We start from the raw sequence: 14421 nt of genomic DNA on the forward strand, positions 1-14421 counted from the left end.
CCTGGGATCCCCTTTAGAGAACAGTCCAGGGTGGTGGATATGGAGGGCCGATACTCCCTGTTAGGTGGTCACTTTGAGGGCAAAGAGATCCTAATAGGAAGCATATATGCCCTCAATGTGTAGCAAGAACAGTACTGGACCCGCCTCACTGGGATATTAGCACACTACACTACAATGCCGTGGTTGCTAGGAGGGGACTACAATTGCACCCTAGACATTAGTTTGGACAGATCTCATCCACCGCCGGCACATTCACCATTCACCCGCACCGAAACAGACAGAGCATTTAAAAAAAGGGGTCACTCACTGGTCACTGGTAGATGCCTGGCGAGAAAAGAAACTTAACACTAGGTTATACTCATTTTACTCCACCCCACATAACCTCAGGGTGCATCTCCATAGATTTCTCTGCTCTGCAGCATTACTCCCCCAAATACAACAAACTGACTACCGAGGCGGATTAATGTCCGACCACGATGCGCATACCGTGAACCTTAGATGGAGACCACCACATCCACCCGGTACCCACGTGGAAGTTACCCCGGGAATGCCTCACGGACCAGGCGTTTTGTCATACACACGGCGAACACATCCAGGAATATTTTACACTAAACGCGAATACAGCATCATCCAGATCAGTAGAATGGGATGCATTCAAGGTCGAGGCAAGGGGACACTGCATTCAACACATAGTAGGTGTGCGGCAAGTGTTAGAGCGGTCACTACAAACTGCAGAAACAAGACTAGGGGACCGAATGAAAATACTAGATAAGGGGGAGGCAACGCCCAAACAGGTGGCGGCAGCATAAAATACAGTATTTGCGGAAACCATGGGTGACCTTCGCAAATATCATTTTAGAGTGTATGCGGCCAGAGTACATCGAGAAGGAAATAGTGCGGGTACACTTCTCGCCTGGCTAGCAAAACAAGACACGGACATGCCACCCATCACGACATTGCAGGTTGAGTCTTGTACCCTTAGTTTAATCACAGGTAGAGATACTACACATCTTTCCCAATTATTTAATGGGCATCTATTGAGCCCCACCACAGGTTTCACACCTGACATGAACCCAATTCTTCCACTCCATGCCCATACCCAGCATTCCACCAGTGGACGGAAAGACGCTAGATACAAAGATAACCTTCCCGGACGTCACCCACGCAATCAGGGCACTGGCGCGGCGAAAAGGGCCGGGAATGGACGGGTTTCCCCTCTAATACTATATCACCTTTTTGGAACAGTTGTCCCCGCACCTCGTGACTATGTAGGACGATGCACTAAAACAAGGTGAACTCCCCAGCTCACTCAGTGAATCCACCCTGGTATCCTTCCTCAAACCAGAGATCCCACGCTCCCGTCTTCATACAAGCCCATAACGTTACTCAACGCGGACTGTAAACATTTTGGGAAAATACTGGCAGATCGATACATTCAGGTTCTCCCACAATTGATCCACCTAAACCAAAATGGCTTTCTTCCCAGATTCAACGTGTCACAGAACATACGTAGACTCTTCCACATACAAAACAAAAGTGCAAGACCACGTCTAACAAACAGTCGCATGCTTAATTGTAGACCTTGAAAAGGCCTTTGATACACTCTTATGGCCATACCTATTCGCAATCCTCCGTAAAGTACGCGTCGGCCCGACCCTATTGGCATATGCACAACTCCTCTATAAGGGCCTCACAACAAGGGTGAGTGAGAAAGTACATTTCTACTCCACTTCAGGTAGAGCCGGGGACAAGGCAGGGGTGCCCCTTGTCCCCCCGGCCGTTCGCCTTGGCAGTGGAACCTCTGGCCATCCGTTTAAGGCAGGAGGGTGACACCTGGGGTATTCCAAATGCAGGCACGGTATATTGTGTATCACTATATGCCGATGATCTTTTAATCTATGTGTGGGACGTCACAAGAGATCTTGCGTCAATATGGACAATTCTTCAAAACTTTGCAGAGTTCTTCGGGCTCAACGTTAATTGGGGGAAATCGAAATTTTTTCCTCTCAGCCCTCACCTAGCTCTCTCAGAGATCATGATAGGGCCCCAGACACTTGGTTGGAGTACTGCAGCATCCCGATACCTGGGAATGAGACTGTACCACTCGCCTGAAGACCTCTATGAGGGGAACCACCGTAAAATATTAGCAGGGCTTCGATAAGCGGTTACCTTCTGGAAGACCCGGCCTCTGGCCCCCATAGGGCGCGTAGCCTTAGCAATCTCTGGTGATACCCCCTTGCTCCTTTTTTTTCTCCAAGAACTCAACACACTACTCACGACGCTGATATGGGGAGGAGGCAGGCACAGAGTAGCCTTACGAACCCTCTACTTACCTACAACACAAGGGGGCCCGCTCCTTCTAAGCTTATTTCCTGGCGGCACAGATTCAGTGGCTGTCCCATTGAACAGCAGAACGCCACATAGAAGAGACATTTACTAACGACGGTCGGATACCTCTCCCGGCTATCCGAAGACTGCTGATGCCGGGAACCAGGCCAACGAGTACGCACCCCTTACAGGTGGCGATTGCCCCCAAATGCATGATGCGCATACACAGTATGTCAAGGGGTCTGCCCCTTTATTACCCATTACTTCCGTTAGTGGGATTCCCACAGCAAGAGATCTATTACACATCCGGAACCCTCCGGATATGGACGGAGCACGAGGTGACGGAGATTGAGGCACTGTTTGAAGAGGGGCAGCTGAAAACATATGTCCAAATGCGAAATAGCTACGATCTCCCCCAGGACAATTCCTAGTGCAAAAACGATTAGTAGACAGCGCACAACAATGTTGGGACCCCGCTGAGGGGGAGCCACAAACACACCCAGTACTACATACAATCCTACGTATGGGCAGGGGCAGACATTTAGTCACTTGGCATTATAAGGCAATACAGGAACTGGCCCTCCGCCAAAGATGGGAAGACGAGATAGAACAAGTGCTTAATGATCAGGAATGGGAAAAGGCCCTAGAGTATCCAAAGAAAGTTTCACAGAATGCACGGTTCGAAAACATCCAACTCAATATTTCACACCGCGCATACTTAACACCGCATAAGCTCCACCGCTGTTACCCTGACACACATTTTGCATGCCCCAGATGCCAAGCACCCGAAGCGAACTTCAAACACATGTTCTGGGACTGTCCCGTAATCCAACCATACTGGGGTATGGTACGTTCTAGAGGCGACGGTCCACCTCATGGACATTGCCTCATGGGAGGCCTGTGTCTTGGGAGTCTTCCACAGGCAGAGGACAGAAAAGGTGCAGTGCAAGTTTGCGTCCTTAGCTATACTCCTGGTGAAACGGGGAATAGCCATGTATTGGAGAGCACCAGCAGGACCCCCTGAGGCAGCCTGGATAGGAGCGGTAAACAAATGGGGGGCAGCAGAGGAAGCAACTTTGAGAGAGGAGGAGGTGAAGGGGATTCGAAATTATCCCATCTCTATGGAATGGGCACCAGGCATTAGTCAGTCTACCACACCTCAAACCAGATCAATAGAGGGGTAGTATCCACGCACAAGATGTAGTTTCTTACTTGAACCATATGATGTATAATATAATAGATGTCCCATAATGTGTTATATTGCCTGACTGCCTGTGTACACCTGGCATAATGTTTTGCTTGCAAATATACAATGATGTACCATGGAAAATAAAACTCAATAACATTTTTAAAAAATAGACAAATAATTAAGCCAGGTTAAGCTATGTTCTTGTGGGTGAGTCGGGGAAATAGCGCATTTTCACGGTCATTGAAAGAACGTTTGCATAAAATGTAAGAACAATGGTATGAAATAAAGTATGCATTTTAAAAAACAATATCAAGCTTATTTTTTTAAATCTTTGTATGCGTAGTTCAGATTCCTTAGATATTTTTCCACTGTTACTTTAAGGAAACTGACTAATTTTAAAGAAAGCAAATGTATTCATTTACATAAGTATGTTACTTATGTGGGGCACTGCCTGCCTATTAAATGAGTGCGGGGGATATTTTGATGTGGATTACCATTGGCATTATTATATATTTTTTTTAAACTGAATGACAGAAAAAAATTAACAGCATCACCAATATTTGGAGGAATAATAGGCAACCATTGCTCTCCAAGCAACATCCCTGGGTTTCCATATGGATTAGACGTGACTATCATGCCATACAGATTAGAGCATAAGGGGTGAACCTCCCTATTGCATTTTCTAAGAAACAAAATCCCAACCTATAAGAGAAGGCAGTGCATATTCGGTAACCGGGTATCAAAAATATTGCACCTCATCTCAAAATGTGATCAGATCTCAATCAAACACTACTGCCTACCCATACTCACTAGCTGTGGAAATCTTTTTACAAGCTAATTAATCTCTGGTGCTGGCATTCAGGAAGAAACTCCAGTTCTCCTTTGGGGTATGAGCTGTTATTTTACAGTGCTGCATCAGCCATATCGTTTATCCAGCAATCTAAAAATACTTAGTTGTATTCTGAAGATTGAGAGGGGTTCAGCAAAGTAGGACATTAACAGGTTCCTCCTCCCCTCCAAAAATTTAAGAACCTCATTAAAAAATCAAAGCTACTGCAAGATCTCAACACAATGCATATAAACACATACATCCTAGTTAAAAACACTTGTTAATTATTTACAAATATATTTTTTGATTTACTGTCAGAAAAGTGACCACATTTCCATGGGCAAGTAATCCTCCAATCACGTCCAAACAAAAACTGTAATTGAGTTTCAGATCCCTCGCCTGACTGATAAAATTCTCACAGCATTACGACTCTGAAGGTTCCTGATGTCCTGTCACTGAAGGTAGTGCATCAGATAGTGCAGATCCTTGAAGAGAACCTCACCTGTTGGAAACAATTCCCTGCGAATTGAGTGAGCCACATAGCCACAGAAATACTCTGCCTTGGCCATACTTACAGAGTTCAATTTCGACTGTGCAGTCAGTACTTCACTCCCATACTAACAAGTTTTCATGGGTTTAACCCCTTCGGGGCTGATGACGGCCCCCATCCGTCATGAGTCACGGTGCTCGTGAGCTGATGACGGCTGGGGGCCGTCATGACCACGTCCACGATCGGAATGTCCAACACACGCGCGGAATTCCGGCCGCAGCCAGGGGGTTAAAGTGCACAAGATCCTCAAAATGTCACACACTGTGATGTAATCCCAATCCAAAGAGAATACATACACTTAAGTATTAGAGAATATGTTCCACGGCACTTCAAATTCTTGTTAGTTCCTACTAAGTCAATCTAATTTAACATGTACACATTTAAGCATCACCCCAATTTCCACTGTTATAAACGATAAACCTTACTCTGTGTGCTAAAGTTGGTAAACATAAAAAGCATTTTATTTTTACAACAAACTCAAAAGATGAAACTTTAAAATAGAGGCTCTTCTTCACCGTACAACATTTTAAAGTTAATTCTAAAAGAAACATTTCCCGAATAGTATTGCACAAGTTGAATATGCAATAGGTGAATAAAGCACACACGAGCAATCGCTGCAAATCCCACCTGATGATCCACATATATAAGACTCCTTTGAAGACGGCGTGAATGAATCTCATTCTGGTAGGCAGCAGGAGGGAAGAGAAAGAAGAAACAGCACAGAATCCATAAAAGAGTGGCAGATCAGAAAGTGTGAAAAAGCCTTCTTAATTCTAGTTTACATTATGCTTTTGTAAGGAGTGCAGGCTCAGAGGTTTATCAACCAATATTAAAACAAAACCACAAACGGAATATTTTCAGACAGCCAAAATACAACAAATTGATTGTAAAAATCAAACTGTGGCACAACGTATAGGGCTAATTTCGGGAAGTAAATTAAAAAAACAAAACAGTATTTTATGTAAAAAACAAATGCAGATGAAACATTTGTAAATATTACAAACCACATATGAAACTAAAAACCCTTTGAGAAAGTTTCATTACTATAAATTATTTCTATTTGCGATTAGTTCTGGAGTAAGATCGAAACCTCTGTGGACACAGATTATTCAATAATAGTTTCTCTGCTTAAATATTAAGTACACAATTCTATTCTACTTGGATGTTATTATATTTTGTTTAAAAAACAAAAGCACACATTTTTGGAGAGGGGACAATAAAGTAATACTACTTTATTTGTTTTACTTTATGTAAAACTTCACGCTCCAGGTATCACACAGTTATTTCATGAGAGAGATAAAAAAGCATACACCAAAAAAGATGTTGCATTTCTTGGTGAGAGCAGATTAGGGGGGCAGAAGCGAGACATAGCTGAAGGCATTATTATAAAAATTTCTTCAGCACAGATGGGCATTTTCAGGGCAGCACAGAACATTTGGCACAAAAAAGTGGTGTCTATTATTTTTAGAATTTATGACAATCAAAGTAACTCCGCAAGCAGTCACTCAGACAGATCCTGATAACATGACCAATGCAAACGCTGAAATGTGCAAAAAGGCTTATGAGCTATCATTAATGCAATCAGTTTCACAGGGTGTAGCCACAGCTTTTTGATACTTTTATGTACCTACTTTTGAAGGTTATATAGGACTCCGTCCAAGGAGAACCACCAGTGTCCAGTGGTAAATTTGAGTTTAAAACAACTGTGCATTCAGAGAATTGTTTCCTTCGTTTAGTTCAACAGATAGCACTGACTACAACACACAAAAACAATCGATCTGTCCCTTGATATATCACATGATAACGTAATTAATGTTATTGAAATACTATATTCTATAACACATAAGCAGAGTTAGAGCTGCATATGTACCAGTTCAAATGAAAGCATTCATAGTGGAAAAGGAACTGTGAGACTTCACACTAACTACTGACCCATTGGATCGTACAGCTTCCTTCGATGCTACAACTCTACCCACTCTATCTTGGCTAGACAGGTCTATGTCTTGGCTAGACAGGGTTATCTCTTGCTGCAGGCCTTGCTTCTTTTCCTTGGATCAGAGAAAAAAAGAGCTTGGTGCCACACCCACCACTAGAGGATTAGGAATTGGGTGTAGACTCTTCTCCACGAGGCCATCCTTCAAACATTCCTAGGGTTTGCAAGGCCCCATGATGCTGATGGCCTTTGCGCAGGGGACACGACAAGCAAACTATTGATTAGACCAGTGCAGTGCCTGCACCATGGGCGTGGGAGGAAATATTTGCACAAAAGTGCAAAATAAGAACATGTAAAGATGGAGAGAAACAAAACATATGCTCCAGCATGGAGAGACACATCAGTATGCCTACTTTCGCTCAGAGACATTTATACTTTTTGGGGGGATACCATATTAAAAGGTGTACATACACTCCTACACACAAAAACGTTCTCGAACATTTAAGAAGCAAAAGTATTTCTTTCCTAAATTTCATAAATGGAGTAGGACAGTGCCCATCTCAGGACGACGACTCCTCTTCAGAGTAAGGTTTGTACAGAGTAAGACAAAATAGATTATAATAGCAAGTACATTCCTTCCTCATTTAACCCAACTAGATGCAGTACTCACAGGAGGAACCACTATAGGAATGTGTGATTAACAATGTGCTATGAGCAGCCCGTCACATCTCTTGATCACTTGTTCCGATTTACCCTGCACCAGTTTTACTAATTTATAATTTCCAGATATACAGTCATTATTTGGACTGCATTATTTCTCTGTATTTTTACTTCTGTGTGAATCTGTGGTATTCTACAGCACAATATAAACACTGAAAAGCCTGAATATTATCGCAACAAAATTTTTAGGGAGATCATATTTAAACAAAAAATGATTGTACAAAACCCTAAGCAACTTTCATTATTTGCAAACTTTTCAGTCATTTTGAAAGTAAACTGTGCTAGGAAAACTGTGCGTCTCTTATTTAAAGATAATGCACTGCTCATTGCCAGTTCCGTATTGCCATAGAATCATTTTGGTCTATAAGCAAGGCATGGCTGCATACTGCCCACTTTTTGGCATTCCAAAAGTAGTGGATGATCATTAGCAACTGTTTCGATCTTGTAAACCTGGAAAAACAAAGATTTGGCTTCCAACTTATAAAAAGTGCAATCTGCTCGTTTAGGTATATGATTCTAAGTACATGAATCTGGCGCGCAGACTCCATATAAATACTGATAATAAGCCTTACAGTACGAGCCTCAGATTTAGACTTGTACCTTTGAAGTTTTGCCTCGTCTTGTGGGGGTCTGTTTTGCGAAGCAGACACAGCAACTTTGTAGAAAGGCAATTCTTTCTCATCTTAACACAATTCCAAACTGTTGCTCGTCAGGTGTCTAATAATAATTGCCTTTGAGATTAAGAGGTGCAGTAAACTAACCTCTAGATTTGTTACGTCCTGGATAGTCTACTTTTAAGAACCTCTAGATGAAGAGCTTTCTAGGTTAGAATAAGAGCTATCTAGGGTAAAATAAAAATCCATTTGTACCATGCCCTGACCCTTTCCGCCATTTTGGGTGAGGAGAAATCCATTTGTATCATGCCCTAACCTTTTCCGCCATTTTGGGTGAGGAGACTGTCTAGTATACAAAAAATCGGTCAGTAGACCCAGTGAAAAGGGGCCCAAGGGGCCGATGGTGCGGAAGCGCAGCGGACACGCCAGCGGCGTGACAAAGGCAAACCCATCTGCGCCCGTCCGAGCCTGGCCTGTTCGTCGCCAGACGTCACACATGCTATCCCTTTCACCAGAGATGGGCTAACCTACGCCCGGAACGATCTCTTAGCAATTAGGAATTTGGTGAGCAGCTGCGGACAGTCCTGCAGGGACGTTGTTGAGGGCCATTTTTTTTGCTTACAGTGTGGCTTCGATGCTGCGCCTACGTCGCCACCACGCAGTCACCTTCCCTGTTCCAGGAATAATATTAACATTTTAATCTCAATTGCCGCTCCTTAGCCAAACACTTCGTAGATGTCCATGATCTTTTAGAGGAAGCCTCTGCGGAAGTCCTCTTCTTAACCAAGAAGTGGCTCTCTGATATCATGATTGCCGAGCCAGGCTTGGCGTTCCTGGTAGGATATAGCATTCTTACACTTAACAGGGTGACCAGAGGCGGGGGCATCGCCGTCATTTTTAAATCCTGCTACACCTGCACCTTTGTAAAACTGGTTGTAGCCTGCTACAAAGGCACGCCTTCAAGGTTACATTGAACCCAAATTACACAATGTCAGGGCTTCTATTATACCGCCCCCTGGGCCATCTAATGACTTTAGGGCATCATTCGCGGAGACGGTCAACGTGCTGGCGGTCAAAACCGCTAACTTTACCGTCACTAGGGACCTGAACCTACATCTGGACAATCATGAAGACACTGACGTAGCTAATTGCGTGGCTGACCTTGCTGCTTGCCAGCTAGCTCAACAGGTTTCAGGTCCGACGCACACTGCCGGCCACTTGCTGGACCCTTACTTCATGAACATACCCTCCCTCACAGTGCACACCCAAATCCCAATGGGATGGTCCGATCATTATTTGGTCCCCATGTCCCTCCAGGGTATAATTCCTTCACGGAGTGAGGATCGGACGACCTCCCTCAAACACCCCGGGCATAAATTGAACTGGGACCAATTTTATGCCTGTCTTTCAACTTCTAGCCCGAGTTTGCCGTACGATCCCAATAAGGCATACTCTCTGACTGGATCAGCCAGCCGTTAGACAGCCTAATTCCTGAGAAATGGTCTGTAAACCGCAAATATAAATCGAGACCATGGTATAAAGACGAGCTGGCCGATATGCGCAAGGTCTAAGAGGCTGGAGTATATTTGGAGAAGCGACTACAAACCAGTTGCGAAGGATAACTATTGTGTGCCGTATGAGAGGTACCACAAGGGCATTCATTTGGCATGTGCGTCATTTTATGCCAAACAAATTGGCGAGAGCGACAAATCGCCAAAAAGTGTCTTCTCGATACTCTCTAGCCTTAAATCTCAGCAGGCCCCTGCAGGGCCTACAATTACGTCCAATCAGCAGTATGAGGACCATGCCACCTTTTTTGTTAGGAAAGTGGATAACATCTATAGGTCTTTTCCGACTGCACCTATCAACTTGCAGGAGGCATTGTGTTGTCACAATGCCAATAACTTAGATGCCTTTCCGTCGATTCCTGCAGACCAGCTGCAAGCATTGTGCAGTAAAATTAAGTCAGGATTCCCTGCTGATCCTGTTAAACCAGACCAATTTAGGGAAGTGCTACCTGCGATCATATTTTCTTTGGGCCAGGTGATAAACTTGTCCCTCGCCAGGTCTACCGTGCCTAGGGCATGGAAACAGGCCAGGGTGACACCCCTGCTCAAAACACCCTCTCTGGACCCGGCTAAACTGGAAAACTACTGCCCTATTTCCCTGTACCTTTGGGAGGCAAAGATCACAGAGGCATAAGTCAACTCCCTCCTGACAGACTTTCTGACCATGAACATCATGCTGGACCCCTCCCAGAATGGCTTTCGACCAGGTCACAGCACAAAGTCTGCTCTCCTGGCTGTGACAGAACATCTCGGGTCAGCACTGGACGAACGCCAGCACTGATTTTATTGGATCTAAGTACCGCTTTTGACACGGTGTCCCATGCCATTCTGTTGTGACCCCTGGAGGAGGCTGGAATTGTTGGTTCGGCCTTGGAGTGGCTTACCTCGTTCCTTGTTGAGAGGTCGTTCGATGTAACTGTTCCCCCTTTTATCTCGGGCTTACACCCCATCAAACAAGGGGTGCCACAGGGCTCCTTCTTAAGTCCACTGCTATTCAACCTTTACGTCCAACCCCTGGCAGCAGTAGCTAAGAACAGAGGGCTGACCATGGTCTCCTATGCCGATGATACACAGTTGGTGGTGGCGCTCTCGAACGATGCGAGCGGGACGCCCCTAAGTTCCAGGGTGATCTGGCGGTAGTCGCCGAGTGGATGACCACCAACTGTCTCCAGCTGAATGCCAGCAAGTCTGAGGTATTGCTGGTAGGGAAGGACCATGGCCAGTGGAGTGAACACTGGTGGCCTGCGAGCCTTGGTAGCACCCCCTCCTAAGAAGGTAGTGAAAAATCTGGGGGTGTGGGTGGACTCGTCCCTTAGCTTCCGAGTTCAAACTAAAAAGGTGGCAGGGACGTGCTTCGGGCTACTGCGGGGGCTCAGACCCTTATTATTGGGTTTCTTTGATGCACCTACACGGCAGGTCATTATTCAGGCATCAATAATGTCAAGATTGGTCTATGCCTGCTCTTTGTATTTGGGGTCCAATAAGGCTAAAATTCTTAGTCTACAGAGGGCACAGAACACGGCTGCAAGAACCCTTCTCAGTTTGCGCAGGGCCTGCCCTGTGTCAGACGCCATCCGTCGACTTCACTGGTTGCCTGTGGTCAAGCGAAAGGAATTCAAGGCTCTCTGCATAACCTTCAAGGGCTTAACATTTGCCACCTTTGGTACCCTGGCCAGCCTGCTTTTGCAATATGTTCCTCCACGATATCTCCGCTCCCTAGGGCAAAACCTGGTGGTGGTTCCCCGGATACGGAGAGTTTGTGCTGGAGGCCGCTATTTCCGCAGTAGGGCGGCTCTCCTCTGGAATTCACTGCCTGCTCACTTGCGCAGCCTTAACAACCTGGAATTCAGGAAGGCTATTACAACTCACAGCTTTCCTGCACCGTAGACCTTCTTTATGCTCCATCTGAAGGTGTCAGTTGTTTTGCTGTCAGCGTCGGGACGCCCCTCTGCTGGGGCAGCTGTTGAGCTTTACAAGTTGCTGTAACAAAATGGAATGGACATTTTGTCTCGCCTAGGCAGAGAAAGTCAAAACTGGAGGGGTTATAAAATGGAAAAAAAGGGCGAGCCCATGAAAGCAATACAGTCCAACCTTTTCCACTGGTCAGCGGTGATCTTATAAATTAAACTCCCTTCTGAAATTAAAATATTTTCCTATGTGCCATGCAGGATCTGCAACCGCGACGGAGTCTGTCGATTTGAAAGTGTCTCACTTGACGTACTTCATTTGGTATCCTGGATAACCTTTGTTTCAGATTTATCCAGGAAGAGATGTTCTTGTGATCGTGCTGTATGATTCCATAAGAAGGTCGAAGTATTCTGAAAACACTATTTTTTCTGTCTGCGGAACTTCCGAATGCCACTGAAATTAAAATATTCTTACCATTTTCTTTTGCAAGGAGACACCTGAATTACTTGCTGGAAGCAAGAATTCCAACATTGGCACAAAACTAAATGTTGCCTAATTTTGACACGTCATGGACTATCATAACAGTATAGTTGTGAAACATCCACTGGTACAGATGTTTGTAACTGATGTTTGTAACTGAAGTTTGTAACTGAAGTTTGTAACTGAAGTTTCTGAGTAAACATTCCATAAAATGGAAGTTGGCTAAATTAGAAGTTGACGGACATGGAACGGACTACACAGTCTCACAGCCACAGCTGGTTTGACTTGCTGCACATTCTATAAATACTGTTCTTACAATAACTTGACCACTTACAAGCTGACACTACATATGAACTGGCAGGATTTCAAGGCCTCTACTCAGTTTTTGTTATTATTTGGCTGGATTGATCAAACTCAATGCCGGGACTTCTCGTCAACCATTTTGAATCTGTAATGGCCGACATACGAGGAAGAGCGTGCTGCCCAAATGTAGCCCTTACTCTACTTCTGAGGTCTCCTCTATTTACACAGCAATACCATGCACTGCAACCGGCTGTCATGTTATTTTCGTTGAGAACGTTTATGAACTGTAAGAATGCCTGAATAATTGGATAATCATGCTTGACGTGAGTGCAGTGTGTGGGAGGCACATATACACTTTACAGCCAAGTATTTGTTAACACAAGTGAGTACCATAATTAGATATATTGCACATTGTGGAAATTGAGAAGATAAACAAGGGAACTCGTAAACAAACCAGTCCAATTTCAACATTTAATTAATAAACACGATTTTTTAAAGAATACGAAGATGCATTCTCCTCAAACAGAATATCAGAAGCTACAATGTGAGATAAATCACACGTCTCTCACAAAGTATGCAAATGAAACATGTTTTCATGCAGTAAAAGTTCCTCTATGCAGTGTTTCTTTAAATGTAAATATGGATGATAAAACACTTTCTTCAGAGGTTTCATAAGTGTGCACAGAAATTAACAGAAGAAAATAAGCAATATTAATTTGAAAAAAAGGTTTAGAATTTGTTAGGCAAATCAACACACCGTTCAAGGGAAGAGTTTCTATTTTCCAATTGGTGACCTTTCTGCCTTTTTAAAGTACCAAACCCGATTTTTTCCATAAAGGTTTATTTGTTCATTCGTCTAATCAAGTCACAGGCGTCCATTGTTACTACCTCAAAGGGTTAATAGTAGATAAAGTACAAATGACAAGCCAAAATTATGTTATCTATGTATCAAACACAAAGCGATCTGAAATACACTTCACAGATGGTTGCACGACACAGACGAACTAATGAATGGTTGAGGATTAGTGAAGATGGCACATGACACACATCATAGCTGACCTTTGGACTGCAGGGCTCATGCTTAAGCTGCATGAGTTGTGCTAGTGTGTGCTCCCGGATGCTACTCAGGTCAGCCTGCTGCCGTCTCAGCTTGATAAGCAGCAGCGTTAGCTCCTCTGGCTGAGGGAGTGCAGTGTAGGGGAGTCAAAGAGTGAAACATTGGTTAATCGCTTTTCGAAACAACACATTTTTACTCAGGGCATTCATTATCTATTCAAGACTGAAAATGTAATGCCTACCTCCTGCCTGATGGGAACCAAGGAAGGATCAAACAGTGCAACTAAAGCATGTCTTATGTGTACATGAAAAGGGATGTCACATAATGGGTTTGTAAAGTAAATGGTGGTCTAGAAGGAACCTACGGATAAAGATTTCTGACACAAAAGAGAAGTTGTGGTTGGCTATCAAAATACTGTTATTGGAACAATAATCCTCATCAGACACTCGCTCATAAAAATTCTCATGAGAACCAAAATCAGAATTAATAATAAAATAACATACAAATATTCTAAAAAAGACTATGTAAACTGCATCACATTTTATTAGAGAAAAATAAACTATGTATAAAATACTAAATACACAGGGATGATCTTATTCCAGGTCGATATTTTCAAGAAAGGTGTACTAAAGCACAGGGAGATACTAAGAATTAATGTAGGATCTAATAAAGAAAGATCATTACTCATAACCTGCGGTTAATTTGCTTTAAAAAAAAAATAATATCTGCAACCACTCAGCCGAGGGAACATATTCCTTTCCTATTTCCCCTCATTTCTCTTTTTTTTTTTAACATTAGATACATTTTTCCCCTAGTATGGGTATCATCAGGGTTTCCTCTCTGGCACATAACTTGGGAGTAGCGACATCTTTTACTTATCCAGCACCTTACCTAAGATAGGACTGAGTCACCATAAAATATTGTATTCTCTGTGGCTAATTG

General features: G+C 43.7%; 1 protein-coding gene across 21 annotated transcripts in view; it reads right to left on the reverse strand.

Annotated features, from left to right (window-relative positions):
* PLEKHA5 (pleckstrin homology domain containing A5) overlaps positions 1 to 14421 on the reverse strand; it is a 742840-nt gene that overhangs the window by 233084 nt on the left and 495335 nt on the right. For 10 of the 21 annotated variants that reach the window (XM_086920764.1, XM_086920638.1, XM_086920619.1 and 7 more), the window contains 2 exons: positions 13482 to 13601; positions 5524 to 5577 (listed from right to left, as the gene is read on the reverse strand). The exons of 7 other annotated variants lie outside the window; for them this stretch is intronic. In XM_086920764.1, the coding sequence (XP_086776890.1) occupies positions 5524 to 5577; positions 13482 to 13601 (174 nt within the window). The remainder of the gene's footprint in view (positions 1 to 5523; positions 5578 to 13481; positions 13602 to 14421) is intronic. 4 more of the 21 variants (XM_086920705.1, XM_086920731.1, XM_086920697.1 and 1 more) reach the window with 1 other exon arrangement.

The sequence above is a fragment of the Lissotriton vulgaris genome, chromosome 1_1 (genome assembly GCF_964263255.1).
Source record: "Lissotriton vulgaris chromosome 1_1, aLisVul1.2, whole genome shotgun sequence".
In the NCBI taxonomy this organism is placed as follows: domain Eukaryota; kingdom Metazoa; phylum Chordata; class Amphibia; order Caudata; family Salamandridae; genus Lissotriton; species Lissotriton vulgaris.